Raw genomic sequence first — 18,642 nt, 5'->3', positions numbered from 1 at the left:
GAGGACATCTGTATTCACGTCAGCACATATGTTTTATATATGTTTGATCTTTATGGTCATTGAACGCTGCAGTTGGTGGTTGTAATTTACTAGATTGCACTACAGTATGTAGAGAGACGATTCTAATATAAAGAGGACAGGACATTGGAAACATTTCTTATTTTAAGACCCTCACAGTTTCATAACCATTTTATTTTATATTGTGCTTACATGGTGCATACTCCTAAATTTATGTTAATCAAATTACCAAAAACTAACACAACAAACCTAGGACAAGGCAGGATTCCAGGACAAGAGTACTGGTTGGTTTCTGGGTCTCTGGTCATCTAAGAGAGCCAGAATGCCTGAGCTCATAAGTGCACTGAACTTGGTGGAAAATTGTCATTGTCAAGGTAGACATGCAACGTATAGTAGGTGGGAGGTGTGGGGGTATGGGAGCCCAACGGCACTGTTTTTTTTTTGTTTTTTTTTTGCAGTGGAGCCTTCTAACATACAAATGTCCTTACATGATTTTTATTGGTTACGAAGGATGTAAAAGCTGAGTTCCTGAATTAATCAAGGGTGTATTCTTTGTTTCAACATTATGGCAGACACATATGAAAGGGGGGTTTGGGGGGGGGAACTTTGAGTGTAAAATATTCAATTCTCTGTATTCTGGTGAATTTTTAATGCACCAGTGTATGCCTTGTCTGCTTCAATTTAAGGTGTAAATGTCTAAAATATAATCAAAATCTATTATGTTCTTAATATTGAGAGGGACTCCCCCCATGTCTTCCTTTCTCTGTTTTGGAGTCCACCTTCTTTTGTGTTTATTTTTCTCCCTATTTTATGTTTATTAATTATCACTTGAATGCACTTTGAATTGCCAGTGTTTAAAATGTGCTATACAAATGAACTTGCCTTGCCTCATTGGCCATGTAGATGTGGACTGGTGTTAACATTTCTACAGATATTTGTGTATCTTTTAAAGGTTACCTTTTGTCTATTATTTATGGAGATAGTTTTGTCTCAATATTATTTGTGTGAACAGATCAACAGTCCGAGTGTTAGTGTGTAATTTGTAAATAAACACCTTACACAAATACAAAAAAATATTTGTAGACTCAAAAACAGATCTGCAAATACACAAACAATAAAAATATACATACATACATTATACATGATCATTTTTTTAGTTGATTGTATTTTGTATTATTAATCTAAGTTAACTTAAGCAAACAAATAAATGTAGTGGAATAAAAAAATATAATGTTTCCCTCTGAGATGTAGTGGGGTATAAGTATATAAGTATAAAGCATCATTAAAAGCAAACACTCAAGTACAAGTACCTCAAAATTCTCTAAATTTTATTGATAGCAGTTGAAAAGTATTTTGTCACTGCTCAACATTGATTTCAAGTAACAACTAATTTTTTTAACATCACAATTCATAATTAATTTGGAAACATTTAACGAAAAAAGTTTTTTTTAAAAGTAAAAAAGCATCACAATACAGCTTGTTCTAAACAGGGAAATCCTGGGGAGGAGGGGACCCCTCTAGAGGTCCTGGCTCAGCCCCTGATAACCTAAAATACTAGAAGCGCCCCTGGCTTGATTAATAAAATGGGTTGATCCTAACTTCTTGCCATTTCATCTTTGTGCTTTAAGACTCCAAAACCACACAGTGTTGATGTTTTGAAGTGGTTAGACCAGAAAAATGACATAATTTAGAGATTTTCTGTTCCAGTCCCGTGTCTCTCTCTGTGTGGGTGTCCCAAGAACGCGCACGCAGGAAGTTCCTATCCTGTCGAGAGCGCGAGATATGACGTAAGTGGCTTGCCGCGCAGTGATGATGGCGGTGCGTGAACGCGCAGTAAAAGTAATGGCTGCTCTGGATCGGCGGGTGCCTAGCCTCGATGATTTCGTGGGTCAAAGCTGGACTGCCTGGGCCGAGTGGGCCGGTGTGACAGCAGCGGATGGTAAGGAAGCACATTGACGCAAACACTGGCAGCTACGAAGCCATTTAATCAAAGCACCGGGGTTTATTTTCGTGGAAACGGAGGACAGGGCTAACCATGTTACCCAAACAAAGACCCTACCGGGTCCTAGTGCTGGGTGGGTAACATGTTGCTCTCTCCCAGGTCCCACTGCATACGTTGTCTTCAAGAAAAAAATAAGTGATAGTTATTAGGATATGACCATTAGGGTGTGTACTTTAGAGTGGTGACCATGAAACAAGCTGCCAGCGTTTAATGGATGCGTTTCATTTGAGTGAAACCAGCCGGGCAGCGGTGGCATCAGAGCGGAAGGAGGCTAGTGTGGATGGTTGGGCGAGCAACTTCTTGCCGTGGAAAGCTAGGCTAGCTAGCTAGCAAGCAAGCCAGACTAGCCGTTGACGACGAGGCAGTTAGCTGTTAGCATGCTAATGCTAGCAGCAGGAGGATAAGAGTAGACACCGGTGACGGAGGAGGAGTCTGATGCTGTTGCCACCATGTAAATGCTGGCCCAGCCTTTGATATGAGCTAACGTTACTCTGTGTTCTTTTCGCTTCATTTTAACGTCCTCTTTTGATTGCCAGCGTCATCGCCTCCATTTAACTGATGGTAACATGTCTATATGCGACAGGAAATCTCATATGTTTGACTTTTGTCCAAAAAGTGCTCTTGCCCTTCCCAGTTTTAAGTATGTGCGCTCACTCATTGTCTGGCATCCCTCCAAGTGCTACTCTGTCCATAACTATCAAATAAAGTCCCCCTCCAACACATAATACCCTTAGCTGCTTAGTTTTGTTAGAAAACTGACAAGAATGACCAGGAAAAAAATGATCAGCAGCAGTCAGTAGAGGAGCAGTTGACCTGCATATCAGTCCTTTATATAACACAGCTTAAGGGCCTGTTTATGTGCAGAATTTGTGCTGTAAGGTTAGGCTTCATCTTGGTGATGAACCTGACATACAACTTTTGGAAAACATCTGACCACTCAAGGGTTTTATTGAACATGTGCATGTATGTAATGCATGTTGTTTCAGGGCCTGATGTGGACGACTGCAGCAAGAATGGCAAAAAGGCTGCAGAGGCCATGTCACTCAGTAAGGAGGGTAAGTCTGTACACTATCATCTATTAGACATAGTGAAGTCTGTTATTGATTGGGAAATCTGAAGCATAAACTGATACATAGATAGACGTACATTGACCTGTAATGCCTCGATGGACTGTGCCTCAGCTCCCACCTTGCCCAGAGACAATGGAGGAACAAGTTTACAAAGACCAGGGTGAGCATTAAAGCTGGGTGGTGTTGTGATTAGGCACCTTCTGGAACCTAGCCTGGCTGTCTGTAGCAGCAGCTGTCCAACAGACACTCTACCTTTGTGCGTGTCAGAGCATGACACGATTAATCAAAAGAAGCACCTTGACAGTATGGCTGTGTAAGTATGTGAACCTTTTCACACACATGCATCTATGTCACATGGGAATAGCAGCCAAAACAAGTTGATGATTAAGAATAAAGTAGTTGAGGTTCTCAGATTTGCTTTGATTTCAAGTTTATCACTGAAGTTTTCTTTTCTTTCTGTTTTTCTCACTTAAGCCCCTTTCTCACATGTACTGCAACCCTTGACTTATCTAGGCATCAGCCAGAGGAGCTGTATGTAAAAATGAAAATGTCCAAATCAGTTGGACCTGACATCAGATGGACTCAACCCTGCCAGTTCATCTAGTACAAAGTCTGTAAAATGTTCGATTGAGCTTATGTGTGAGCGAGCAAGTGGGTGTGCATTTCTATCACGCAACTGATGTGAAACCAAAAGAATACAAACATCTGAGGGTGAAAAAGAGAGGTCATTTACAGAAGGACACCAACAAAAATGTATGATGGGAGAGACGACAAGATTTGGGAAACTGTTGGGAAGGGCCCTTGCTGAAATCATCAGACAAATTCAAGAAACGGCAAAACTTGGCTGTGGACAAAACACTGCGATATCTGTTACAAACTTTTTTGTCATGTCCTGCGTCCGACATGCTCCATCCAAGCCAACCTCTCGCCTAAACCAAACAAAGTAATTGTCAGTGAAAATGTGTCGGACACAGACAGTCTGCTGTTGTATGTGAAAGGGCCACTCTAGACAATGTGCGGACCTGATTTTCCGGAGTTCATTTGAGAAATTGACTTTAGTTTACATCTTTGGAGGGATTAGTCTGAGTGGGCGGAAGTTCGCTGCATAGATCAGCCTCTCATTGGGCGGAACGAGCCAACCGCTGAAGTCCCGCCCTACCACTCCGGTTGCAGTTTTCAACACGTCCTTTACTAACTTTTGCGGTGTTTGATCTTATGGGGATGTAGCCATTTTTCTGCCATGGTTCGCATCCTGTAGGCGATATTTTTGTGGGCGTGTTACACCAAAACCTGTTTCCCCCCGGCAATATTTTTGCAAGTGCACCGTTCCTGTGGCGCCGCCCAGAACGATTGTGATTGGTTGAAAGAAATACAAGCAGCCGGGGCGTTTTTTTCTCCAATCTTAAAGTGAGAGTCGGCCCAGCCAGACCTTTCTTTTCTTGAGAAAGGTCTGGTGAGCGAGACTATGGAGGGATATGCTTCAGGTCATGTTTTTCAGAAATCCAAACATTGCCAGATCAGTATCCATCTATCCTATCCATATACCTGCTTATTCTGTTCAAGGGTGTGAGGGCTGAAGTCTACAGGCCCAGGCACATCTAATTACTGGCGACGAAAGGTGACTGTTGCGTCGCCTCGCGTTGCCTGTCATGGCCAGAAAGTTGCACATGAACACTCTGCATGAGAGAAAATAGCTCCACACCAGCAGACAGAGATAGTCGTATTTGTCATTCAAAAAGGGAACCTGGAAGACCATCATGATGCTAGGTGGCCATTTAGTCCATTACAACACAGTCCAATGTTGAAAGAACAGAGCATATTACCGTGCACCAGTAAACAATAACACAAACCATCATGAAACGTTTCTGCTTAAGAGGTCAGTGGCTAAAGAAAAATAATTTTACCTTAAGTGACTATTTAGTTTTACTCCCTTTTTATTTAAGCTCTTTTCTTACTTTCCTCACTTCCATTTCTCTCATTGTGTGCAGAGCTGAAATGCCAGTCAGAGTGAAATCAATCACTGCGGTTGCCAATGCCAATTCAACATGTTACTGGCTGAAAATAAGCCAACGAGGGGCGGCATCACAAAGACTAGGGAGACAGATTATCACCAATAGCTCAACATTGGCCGATGGCAGACTGAAGGGTTGTTGTGTCAGGACCTTAACACATTGGGCATAGACAAGTGGTGGGGTACATCTTGAATAGGCTGTCAGTCTGTCACAGGCTGACCTGACTGCAGTTTCTTTACTGAAATAAAAAACTGGGTGGACTTCGATTAGACAGTTAGCGCCATGGGTGGGTCTAACGCCGTTGTCAAGCTGTCAAGTGATGCACTGGAACCGGTGAGGAGTAATAACAACAATGTCAAGAGCTGCTCTAAATCGACATGTCTTCTCAATAGTTTGTTTTACTTTGCTCTGCTAAACACTTACAACCCCGGCAAAACTGATTTTGGCATGGCTACACATTTGGGCATTCAGGCGAATATGTTGGTCTCTATTGGTTGGTTATGGAAAATATAATCCCCTCTCGCCATGCAAATAAGTAAGAGTGGATGCAATGTCAGACTGAAGATGGAAATGGAGTGTAACGAGTTGACACTTCGACTTGATATCATGCAAAGTTTTATACTGATTTCACAGTTATTTTCTATCAGTGTAGTCCAACTCAGACAGTACCTTTGAGTAAGATGGTGTATCACCTTTCCATAATGCAGCATCATCCTTACCTGCCCCACAAAGTGACATTGCCATGATACCCTTTCTGCAGTCTGATTTGTTTGTGTCCATTGTATTTCCTCACTTTACCACTACTCTGCCCTCTCCTTTAAGACATGTCCATCTTTGGCCTCTACCCCGGCCACGATGACTTCTACCTGGTGATGTGCAGCCATTGTGGCCAAGTAGTGAAGCCGCAGGCGTTCGAAAAGCACTGCGAGCGGCGACATGGCCCTCTGGCCAAGCTGTATGCTCGACTACGTTCTCCCACCCCTGCACCCCAGCCCCAGCAGAGGCCCCACCACGGCCATTCTCCTTCCCATGGGACCAATTCTGCTTCTGCTTCATCCTGGGAGGGTCGTGGTCAAGGAGTCGGGCAGCTACGGGCAACCCCACCTTCGCCTTCCACTCCACCACAGTACAGACACTCCAAGAACTCCAAGGATGGAGTACGGTAAGAACAGAGAGGGCCAAGTTTAGGAGAATGCACTAACCAGAGGTCAGGGGTCACAGATTTGAACTTAACAAGAGGGTAGACATTAGCTTTAAAGAATGCAGTGTGCTTCTGCATATAGATACACTAATGCAATACTCCCTTTACTCTGTTAACGTGAAAAAAATTAAGTAGTTTGTCTGTAGGTCAGGGAATTGCCAAGAACAAAAGGCTCAATCAAAGTAATGGTTTAACATTTGGGGGAATTATGCTTACTCACTTTCTTACACAAAGTTAGATGGGAGGATCAATACCACTTTCATGCCTGTTCAGTAAATATAGCACCACAGCGTTAGTAGCTGCTTAGCTTAGCTTAGCATAAACACTGGAAACATGAAGGAAAGTGGTAACATACTCTGCCTATCAGCATCTATAAAGCTCATGAATTCTAACGTTATATATTGTTTGCTTAATCTGCCCAAACTTCAGAGTGTAAAAACGATAAATTGTGTTTTACAGGGGATTATGTGCTGGCCTATTACTTGAGCAGGGGCAGTAATTTGTGTCAGAAAGACCAAGAAATTGTCAACCACACAGCCCCAGTAAAACCACAACTTTTACACTTTCATTTTGAATAGTCCGAGCCACTAAAAGACCATTAGTCAAGTCAATTTTATTTACTCAGTGCCAAATCATTAAAGTTATCTCAGAACACTTTTCATATAGAGCCGGTCTAGAGCAGACTCTTTAATTTACAGAGACCAAACAGTTCCCACCATTAGCGAGCAGTTTGGCGAAGACAGCAAGGAAAACCCTCCTTTAAGAGGCAGATTACATTACCTTGCATTGTACATTGTAAGTCATGACTTTTTGCATTTCATAATCACAATATAAAAATGCTGATAACAAGCAGCCAAATTCAAGTGGCAAATTTTACTGCTTCTCATTTCAGTTAGTGAATATTGAATGGTCAGCATTTGAGGCAATCGTCTAAACATTACTATTTTTATTACATGTTTGGTGGCATCAGTTTGTGATTAAAACTATAGTATATTAGCTGGTTGGATTAGAGTCCATGCTCACAGAAAATAGTTAACATTTTATTTTGTTGTTAAAAGTTGAGCCAAAAAGCTAACATTGAACTTGCCCTTCCTCTTCCATCACCCAGACATTCCCCGCTGGAGAAGCCCACCCACAGCAGCCAAACAGAGTCATCAGTATTCAAGCAGCCGCCACCTCTGGAGCCTCCGATGAGCTCTCCACCTCCGTCACTCAGAGATCCACCCTGGCCGCACGGAGGTACCCCACCTGGTAGGCCTTCACCCAGTGACAGGCCGCCCACTCAAAGCCAGAGGAAGGACTCCCCTCTTGCCTCTGCAGTGCCAGGCCACCGGATCCCCAGACCCTACAACAAAGTGGCCTCCAGTGAGTACAAATGGAGCAAAGTGGGTATGTGGAAGGAGTAAGCAGTAGTCGTGTAGTTAATCTTCTGATCTTTTTTACCTACATAACATTTGTCTGAACACACATTATACTGTGTCTACACAAGCTGTAAACATATAAGATGTGCAGCAGCTTCAGTTTTCCATCCATGTCTATTAGGGTTGCAAAGGGTCAGAAGTTATCCATGGGAAGTTAAACTCAGTAACTTGGGGAATTTTGGAAATTTCAATCTGACAATCATATACTTTATAGTGAACTTATTGGGGGGGGGTGTACACATAAAAAAAACATACTAGGTCTTATGGCATGTTTTGGTGTAAAGTATACACAATTAATTGAATTGTAACCATGCACAGCATTCAGCAGCACACTCTTCCACCAGATCATTTGCCAGCATCCCATTAAATAGGAATTCAGTAAAAATCTGCCATCACATGTGCTGCCCACACTACTGCCCACATTTCTGCACTATCTGAGCCAAAGGACTGCATGCTTCCATGTAAGTTTTGATAATATTACTGGAGAATATATTTTAGATTTTTATGACACCTCAGTTAACCAACACATAGTAGCCTAAATCAAAGAGTATACAATTAAGCTAGCTAAGGGCGTGTGACCAAATTGGAGTTCTAACAGTTTAAAAATTTCACAGTAAGATAACCATCTCAAAAAATATAACAATGTCAGGGTATCAAGGTAAACAGTTATGTAATTATTATAGTTATTATCACTTACAATAACCCTTAAAAGAATGAAACGTTTTTTGTTTGAAAAAAGCTTTATTATAATTGTAACTTTAAACCAGTTTAAATGGAAGTAGACCATGTGTAAAAAAGTCCGACAGCCTGGTTGTATTTTTTAATTTAATATACCTTAGATAAGCAAATGTAGATGGTATTATAGCAAGATACTAATGCAACCGTAAGTCCACATGGCATTTCTCTTTGGCAGAAAAGCAGTGGCAGCACTCCCCGGCTTACTGGGGAATGCTTCATACCAATTCGTCACAGCAATGCTCCCCATGCTTTTTTAAATAATGTGCTACACAGGGGTTTTGTTTCTATGGCAACAATATCTTGACATTAATGTTAGTTAGGTAGCTAGCTAAACACTACGTTAACAGAGGGTTGACTATACGGCTAAAAACAAAAAAAGCTTACAACACATACAGTGACAGAAGCGCAACAGACAGTGGCTAAAGGAGCAGCAGTGACAACATCAGCACCTCACTGAAAAGTTAAGAGTTTTTTAAGTAGAAGCGCTTGGAGCGGCCGCACAAAAACCCAGAGCCCTCTGAAAAACGATGGTGGGCACTGCACTTTTTCTCTGGTTGGCTGCATACACTCTCTCCTTATTGGGAACAATTGAAAAAAAGACGCTGGTGCTCTGAAAAAGATGCTATGTGGACCCTTACTGTGCGTTCACACCGAGCGTGAATTCGCAAATTTGCGCGTCGAGATTACATACAAAGTCAATGCAAAGACGCGATTAGATACGAATTCGCGCCGGGCGGCGCGATGGATGCGTCTGGCGCAACGCGATGGACGCGATAGACGCCTCATCGCTCGAGTTGAAAATATTGAACTTTTGAGGCGAATTCGCGTGAGGCTGTGCCGTGAAAGCCAGTCAGCGTTGAGATTCTCCCGACGTCACTGATGTCAGTGATGTCTTGACGCCCTGACGTCCAGTTGTTGACACAACAAACTGCTACTCACCGGAGACAGATGTCTTGGCGCCAGGATCTCCTGGCAGGACACCAACTACAGGCGCTCCATTGGTGCGCCTGTAGTTGGTGTCCTGCCGGGAGATCCTGGTGCCAACCCTCGCCAACAGGTCCTCAAACTGGGCCCCAGTCAGCCTGAAGTACCGCTATCATCCAGACGGAGTTCCTGGAGGAGGTGGTGAAACTTGCCGAGCTGGATGTGCTTCTGCAGGATAGGGTGAACCCAAAAGTGACGGCGTTTGGCCCTCTGACGCATCTGGGACTTCCAGAGCAAAGCAGCGATGGTGGTTATCTCAGCCATGGTTGAGGAGAGAATGGCGGGCCAGATGTTGTTATCTAGTGAAAATGGGTGGGCTCGCTACTCGCGCGACTTAATGCGAATTAACAAAATGGTCCGGTGTCCAAACTCAAGCATTACGCGCGGCGTGTTACACGCGTTACGCGTGAGTAATTCGCTTCACTCGCGCTCGGTGTGAACGCACAGTTAGGGCGCATTCACACCAGGATAGTCTGGGGGACTCGGTTCGATTGGGTGGGGAATGTTGAAAAAATTCACACCTTCATCACACTGCACTTTTTAAAGCGGACCAAACCTCTGCTTCTCCCAGTTTGCGCCGTTGGCTTTGTGTTTTTTTCTACCCAAAACGCATTGCGCTTTACATCACTTCCTCTCTTTGGTTCACTTCCTCTCTTTGATTTGCTGGATAGTACGTTTGCATTTCCCACTGTAAGTGAACTGCACCAGGGTTCACTTGCAAGTGAACCGAGACCCCCAGTTGTCAAGCGGACCAGGGTTCGCTCGTTTGGTCGGCACCAGAGTTCGAATGAGCGTTCACACCACTCCAAACGAACTGAACTATCTGTGGAAGCGGACCAGGGTTCGTTTAAAGCGGACCAAATAGCGCCAGTGTGAATGCGTCCTTACTCACCAAATGGCACAGTTCATATTTCATGTATTTGACAAATGAATGGGTTTATTTGGCTAATTAGTGGATTATGTGTGCTTATGATATGGTAAAGGGTTTGTTTCTATCTGACATGGTAAATACAGGCTAAGAAATTCACCCCCTATATTTTATTCAATTATTTCCCGTGGAAAGTTTTCACATTGCGTATATCTGCAATTTTGCAACCCTAGCGTCTATACAGGATGCCTTAAGGGACAGGCACTGTAATTATGTATGTACAGTGTTTAAAGTGACGCCTCAGGATGTGGTTATGAATGAACATCATGACCGAAATGCACATCGTTATGCAGCTATGCAAGTAGATGGCTGTATTGATTTAAAAATGGCATATCTTTGCAGTTGGACCACTGAAAAACATGGCTGGATTTCCTCCTGAAAAGACAAGAGCCTTTTTTACACAGAGATTGCGCTATAGGGTTGCCACGATGTCCCTTCGTCATGCTGCCCTCACATTTTTCCACAGAACCAAACAACGGCAGCATCATGTCACTCCATTGTGTGAATTTAGACTGCACGCTGGCATTGCAGAATTAAAAGAGGCATGACAGGAGTGACCTGTAACAACAGCGTTGGCCTGTAGTGTGCAGTGTAATGTACACATCAGCAGCGCTTTCTAAACAAAAACTATGGCATTAACATGGCAACAACGATCATTTACCCTCTCTGTTATATGGCAGCTGATCTCGTCCTCTGCTGGGAGGGTAAGGAGCTCTCAGACCTCAGTGTTTTCACAATTTGCGGACATTTTGGGCACTGTTCTTCCTCTCTGAGTTAGCTGCTAAGTGCTAAATGTCACAGCTGTGCTGCCCACGATCCTGTTCTGCTGGCTGTCCCCGTTATACAGAGGTCGTTTTGGCGCTGTTACTACCTCCAGTGCCAGCTTAAAGGCGAAACCACTTTGTCCCCCAATTCCACGATGGTACCTTTTATACAGAACAGTGAGGCAGCGTAACTGTGTGAAATTCGCACAGAGAAGAGGCAGTGTAAAGGGGCTAGGGCGCCAAACGGTCAAAAACAATTTCAAACAAACAATTACAGCTTGTAGGACACATTATGGTGAAAATGTATAAAATCTGTAAATGTTTGGGTTATTTGGGGGGGGAGTGTTTTATGGGTTGTATTATTGACGGCACTATATGGGGCTATAGCGAGATGTTGACATGTTTTGATTTGGTGTTGACTGTGTGGTGTTGTAGCTGAGATGCTCTGTGTGTTTCCTCAGAGAGGGAGTGTGACTTGGACAAACACTGCGGCGTCCTTGACCCTGACAGGAAGAAAGTCTGCACTCGCCTCCTCACATGCAATGTAAGCTCCAAACACACACTGCTTCACCAGACTAATGCACTACTTGTTCCTCAGATTCCTATATCTTTGCAGTTAGTTTTTTCTCATTTATTTCTCTTTCTTTCTCTTTCTTGTTTTAATTTTCTCTCTGTTTTCTCTGTGTAGTTCAGTAAAAGGTTTAGAGGCTTAGTTTCAGAATTCGGTCCTGTCACCTTTGCTTTTGACAAAATCAGTATACACCAAAGCTTGAAAGTAGGTTGTGAGTTTGTGTTTTTATTACTCTGACAACAGCCAACAAATCATATAATATCTTTTTGTAACTTTATCAGATACTTAAGAGCAAAAGAAATATGTCTGCGGTAGAGAACGGATAACAGGTGATCGAAGCATTTAACAATAAAGTGATGCCCCGAAAGCTCTTGTTCTGCAGACTTTAAATGAATAAAGTTAGTTTACTTCAATGGCAAGCAAGGCATTGTTAGAATATATTGATGATTGGCATTCACTTGGCTTAAATGACGTATCTTGAAGTGATTTTTGACTTCTTTCAGGTGTCATTTTTTGACCTTTTTTGAGTTTGGGTTGACCATGAAGACTTTGAGTGCAGTATTTTTTTCTATTATTTACATCAACAAAGAGTGCGCCTTTATTTCCAGACTAATGTATTCATTATTGTTAGTCATGCTTGCTAGGTCACAGGGAGTTCAGTATACATTTTTTGAAAGAGAAAGAGCTACATTTTTAGTTTACTTATTTTGTAGCTGAATGAGGTGATATGTAAATGTGTGACTAATTACTGTAAAAACACCATTAAGTGTTAGTTAGGTGTTGATGCTACCAGCCTCCAGAACAGCTTCAGTGCTCTTTGTCATAGATTCTGAAAAGTGTGTGAAACTCTACTGGAGGGATGATAATCATTCTTATAAAGATATTCCTTCATTTGGGTGTTTGATGGTGGTGGAGAATGCTGTTTAACACATGGCTCCAAAATCTCCCATAGGTGTCAATAGCATCTATTCACATAATCATACATACTCATAAAACCATGTGTGCACTGTCAAGTTTTACCTTTAATTCCTTTAATTTGTCATCCCCCTGTATTTATAGACTGTATATCATAATCGATGTAGCCACAGACTGACGTCAAGTCACTGGTTTGTGGAGGCCCCTTTTGAAGCCTCGCTTTTGGCATTTTGGCCTTCACCATCATGATTTTTGGAGCCAGAAGTGACCATATTTAGATGAGAGGTTGGAGATAACCCTAACGCTAGCTTTGTTAGCATGGCACAATTACAGTTAGCGAAAAACAGGCCTAAAGCCATTAAAACAAAATGTAATTAATATATTGCGGATTACTGTAAGGTGGAATTTTGTTGTATTTGAAGAATTAGTTGCCAATCTAACATTTCACCAGAGATGCTTTGTGTGGTGTTAAGGTATTTGCGTGAGTTGGATTTATTACACAATCTTCATTTGATCAGTGTTTGAAAAGTTGCAGTGAAAGTTATTTTACCACATCAGATGACCTGATAGTTGGTTACACCTCAGGGAACCACAGGGTCGTCGTGTACCATTTTGCTCATAAAGCAATAGGATCCCATTGTTCGATATCTTTAAAGTCTTAAAATCATCTCACCGAAATGTATCAAATTACTCGATGAAGCAGGATTACACCATTGAAAGAGCAAAGTGGAGAAAAGAGTGACAATGATGTGGGATCAAAGTAGATGTTTTCAAATTACTTACACTGCAGTCACTGCTCTGTGTAACTGATGAACACTGACTGATACTGAGTGGTGAAAATGGCTCCCAGCACAGGAAGAGTCCATATATGGTGGCTAGTGTGTGTGAAGGAGGAAGTGAGTGCGAGAGGCCACATCCAGCCGAGTAGAGACAGGATGACCTGATTAACAGGAAATGACAGGAGTGACGGGAAAGACACGCAGGAAAACAGCCTGCATCTTATACCTGCTCTGTAGGTGAACAGACTCTCAGTGGGTGGCTGTATTTTCTCTCCACCTGCTACTAGGAAGGAAATATGTCATGTCGTCTTTTTAACTACTCATTTAGAATGATGGAAATGAGAAATGTGTGTACAAGCAACACTGATGCATAATTTAAAAGATAACAGCAGTAGAGCTACTCGATAAAACCTCCTTAATGTGCCCGTATTTAGTAAATATTTTGTGCTGTATAAGACTTTAAAGTCTTGCCACAAAAAAGAATGAATGAGCTTCCTGACAAAATTTTTTATTTATGTCTTTTAAAAAATAGCAAAAATTGGCTGGTTCCAGCCTCTCGAATGTTAGAATTTACTTGTTGTGTTATGGAAAATAAGCAACTTGAAGACCTCACTTACAACAACTGAATGTGTGATGTGCTTATGTAATGCATTGAATAGCTTAAGTCAGTCACATGGATAAGTGTCGTTTAGATTTTATTGATACTATCAGTCTTATTGACAACCTTATCGGTTCTTTCTCATAACTAAATAATTGCTTTTTAGAAAATATATTAATTAAAAATTCTTAAAAGAATAAATATTTTGAATTAACTGAATTTAATTCCGGAGCAGCAACAGTTTTTTACAACAGCAAAGTAACTATATAAATAATATTCTTGATATGAAAGTATTGAGTGACATTTAGTTTTTATCAGTCACTATAAGTCATTCCTCCTGTCCTCTGTCCTGCTCCCTCTCTGCTGATGTGATCCACTGCACTCAGGTAACATTAGTGCTGGTAGTGGGAGGAGGGAGTGTTTGTGTCCGCCAGCAGCTTAGTTTAAAAGAATTCGTCATTTTTGCTTATTCATAACAAGTCACTGTTAGGCGAACTACCGTACTGTCCTTGTGTAAGACATGTTAGCAGCAGTGGATGAGGGACTGTGGACAGAGCAGAATGAAATATCGCTGTCTACATGTTTATGCTTGCTGAACATGTGTATTGATTAAGTATTAGCTTTTAAAGGTTTAATCTTACTTACAGTAATGAGCGTAGTTGCATTCAANGTGTGTGTGTGTGTGTGTGTGTGTGTGTGTGTGTGTGTGTGTGTGTGTGTGTGTGTGTGTGTGTGTGTGTGTGTGTGTGTGGAGAGAGGAGGTCAGCTGCGGCAAAGCACAGATGAGAGGCTGCAGGATGATAATGAATTAAAACAAAATATTTAAAAGAACTGATAACGTCTGAGCTCATCAGTACTGCAGTCTTAAATAATATATCCCCGGGGCTCGTTTATTACAGGGTTTCGGTACCCATCCTTAATCAATCATCAGTTATTTTGAAAAACAGTTGATTGATTTATTTGATTTTCTGGGCCAATTCCAATCCATTGATGATGGCATTTAAAGCCTTCCTCATTTCTGATCCTTTGTTTGCTCCGGGTACTGCTTCATATGGTCCGCCAAAACAGTCAAAGTCTCCTAACATACTGAGCTGTGACCAACAACTGAACTATAGAGCTGACTAAATACACAGCAGCCACCATACAATTAGTTTTAAAGTCATAGCAGAAACATAGCATAAAAGTCCATATCATTAAAAAGGTGTTTTGATAATTGTGATGTTGGGCCGGTAAGGCTGGGCCACTCCGCCTGCCCAGCCCTAAACTAACAGCAGCCTCCACTGTTGATGAGCTGTCGTGCGGCTGTGCATGCACGCTGCGGCAGCAGCCTAAATAAATTCCTGAATGTTACAAATGCATACGGGCAAAACGAAATCATCCGTCATCAACCACCATCATCTGTTGTTTGGACATAGGAGAGAACAAATCATGTGCAAAGAGTGCATGAGACGTGTCCTCCCATGAAGCAACACAACTAACTTTCCAAGCATGAACTCAGACAGTCATAACAGCAACACTGCAGTGTCACAGTAAAGTGACCACTGTAAGAAAGTATAGGCGGCAGATACATATCCATGGATGATGCACTGAATTCAGGTGAAGAAGAACCTTATTTTAAGTCTTACTTTCATGGAAACATTTGTTAATTATCAGGAATGTAGCACATTCACAGTAAAGTGATGGGATTTTCTGAACTTAACAGACTGTTCTAGCTATTCAGTTATTTACCTTTACCCACTTAGTCATTGAATCCACATTACTAATAATTATTTATTAAAAATCTCATTGTGTAAATATTTTGTTAATGCAACTGTAGTTATTCCTACAGTATTGTCACAAAAAAGTTATCAAGGTATTTGGTCAAAAATATCATGTTTGATTTTTCTCCATGTCACCCAGATATATCCAGCACCATTTGGTCTAGTTGGGGAAATAAGTGGTAAACTCAAAAGGTCAAGTTGATTTTGTCATAACCATTTTTTAAAGTGAACTATAGAGTAACTACAAAAGAAAATACAGTTTAAATGAAATAATGTTTCTCTGGAACCAGGTTATACAAACATCCCTAACAAAAGACAAAACGATGTAGATGACTATCTACAGTAGCTTGAGCAAAGTGTCCGTGTATGTCCTAAAATATGTGACAAACTGTGGGAGAAACTGGCTGATGACAGCAATCACAGCAGTACTGTTTTAAAGGCTTATTACATTGCCAACCCTCTGATATGACAGGACAATTAATAATTTTGTGACACTCACCAGATAGAAGTTTTAGCCATTTATGTGAAATGAAGTCAGTCAAAATGAAATAGTGACTGAATGCTTGTATCCTGTGTTCTGCTTCTTAGATCCACTCCATCCACCAGCGAAGGAAAGTGGTGGGCCGCAGCAAAAACTTTGACCAACTGGTGGCAGAGCTGAAGACCAAGGTTCGTGAGAAAGGGGCCCAATCCCTGGAGGGAGGCTCTTCCACTGGACGATCCCCCAGTCCAGAGGCCCCCAGGGAGCAGGCTGGAGCGCCACACTGCAGGAGACCGCTGGCCAGCCTCCCTGCTTTCAGGTTAGTGAACTTTACTGAAGCTATGGTGTTCGATTAGCCTCAAAACCAACACACATTAAAACTAGGCGTGTGAACGTGGTACAAGCGCACAGAACGGTATCCACAAGCGGAAAAGCATTCTTGCAAGTGAGCATTTTTCGCTGTGTTCAAATGCAGTCCTGCACCACGAGCCTGTTACGAGCTCAAGCTAGACCCTTTGTACCGCACTCACAACTACTTAAAATGTGCGCACTCGTCAGGTTGACTTTTGAAGCAGGGATGGAATAGACCGTGGCTAATATCACCACTCCTTTGAGTGGTCACTTTGAATACTGACCATGACATTCGATTGGCTGCTTGGTGTGATCACTGCCACAGACCATAGACATATGTACATAGACGCGTCGTTGGTCTTTGGATGATGCCAGTGCCATATTGGAAGGGCAAGACTGGTTGGTAAACAATGCTATGAAAACAGGGGAGCTGCGGTTTTTCTGGATATCAAGTTCTTCAACATTTACATTTCTCAACTAGGGCTGGGCAATATAACAACTATGTACGATATAACGATATATTTTCAAGCAAGATATAGATTTAGACAATACTGTATATATCCATATGGGGTCAAGTTGCGATACATAACACCATTCTTCGAACAAGCCATGTCTGTGTGCATCTCTCCTCTCTCACACTCTCTTCACAGCTCCTCCCCACTCACTCACAAGTTCTTCAGCAACACTAAGAGACACACAGCTGCTACTCTGTTTTATCTGTCTCTTAATTAGTTTACAGTGCGACATTATTGGTCTGTATGTTGCACATGCTATGCTAAACCTCTCTGTGAGATGAAAGAAATTACTGCAGTAGCACAAGTGCAGAACAGTGCTGCACTGCATGTGTGGAAGACAAAATCCTCTGACTGGGTCAAGTGAGCGTTTGTTGGCTGGTTTGTGTGTGAGGTGGATCATAGCTCATTGTCATACTGGTAAACTTCTATATAACATTTTTAAAAAATGCAGCGACAACACAGACATCACATATACAAAACATATATAACATGGCAAAGTGTCTCTGTTGATGCTGTGTGCATAAATCAGATTAATAGCCTAAATAAATACAAATATTTTCCAGCACTAGATTAATTTGAAAGGCCATGGAAAATGACTTTTTTCCTCCTCCAACAATGATTTTTAATTGTTTCAAACTGGATTTAGGCCTACTTGATACTTTTCATCAGTGGGAGACCCTTCAGTCGACCAAGATTGCTTCAAGTCAAGCAGTTCTTTTTTTTTTTGGCCAGTCAGTGTCTAGGGCACTTCTGGGAACATTTTGGTCCCCAGATTTTGCTGCAGATTGCTCTTTGCTTTCATGCTGCTCTTTGGCACAGTAACCAGAAGACAGTAGCGCCTTTAGCTTGTTTAATATATTAGATGAATGTTGCTGTCAAACTGAACTTTTCTGACAAATGCCATTCAAACTCTCAAACTCTGTAGGGAAAAAAGGAACAAATAGTTGAATATTCGTATTAAAGAGCCAACGTATTCAAAGTGTCTAAGGAAGAGCTGTTTGTTTGAAATGTTACAACACCTTAAAATCCTTCTAACAAGTGCTACTTGGTGTGCAGATCTACTTGTACCCATTGTAGACGTGGTGACATTAACCACTGTCTATTCCATCCCTGCCTCCAAAGTTGAAAAAATCAACTTGACCAGTGAGCGAATGCTTAGCAGTTGCAGGCATGTAGGGAGGGTTGAGCTTGTCACAGCCCTGTGCAATCGTGCATGCGGAGCAGAAATGCTCCCTTGCAAAGGATGCTCGCAGATACTGTTCTGTGCGCTTGTATCAGGCACAGGGGCCTGGCTTTATTGTGCGTGTGGTCTTGACACGAATTAAATGCCATATAATTCACTTGCATATACAAGTGTGTTTGGTGGCAGCTAGAGCGTTTCTAGACATAATTAACATCTTCATCTTCACATAAATTTTGATCAGAAAAGAATGTATTTAAAAAAATAGATATAATATATATATGTATGTATATATATATATATAATATATATATATGTATATGTATGTATATATATATATATATATATATGTAT

General features: G+C 41.7%; 1 protein-coding gene across 1 annotated transcript in view; it reads left to right on the top strand.

Annotated features, from left to right (window-relative positions):
- Nucleotides 1-1,824: 1,824 nt before the first annotated feature.
- Nucleotides 1,825-18,642, top strand: part of atxn7l2a (ataxin 7-like 2a) — a 28,219-nt gene continuing 11,401 nt past the window's right edge. The window contains exons 1-6 of the mRNA XM_050039339.1: nt 1,825-1,957; nt 3,007-3,075; nt 5,925-6,264; nt 7,412-7,668; nt 11,600-11,682; nt 16,350-16,561. Of these exons, the coding sequence (XP_049895296.1) occupies nt 1,828-1,957; nt 3,007-3,075; nt 5,925-6,264; nt 7,412-7,668; nt 11,600-11,682; nt 16,350-16,561 (1,091 nt within the window). The 5' untranslated portion in view covers nt 1,825-1,827. The remainder of the gene's footprint in view (nt 1,958-3,006; nt 3,076-5,924; nt 6,265-7,411; nt 7,669-11,599; nt 11,683-16,349; nt 16,562-18,642) is intronic.

Source organism: Epinephelus moara, chromosome 24 (assembly GCF_006386435.1).
Source record: "Epinephelus moara isolate mb chromosome 24, YSFRI_EMoa_1.0, whole genome shotgun sequence".
Taxonomy (NCBI): domain Eukaryota; kingdom Metazoa; phylum Chordata; class Actinopteri; order Perciformes; family Serranidae; genus Epinephelus; species Epinephelus moara.
The sequence above is the reverse complement of the archived record's forward strand: the minus strand, read 5'-3'. Positions and strand labels throughout refer to the sequence as shown.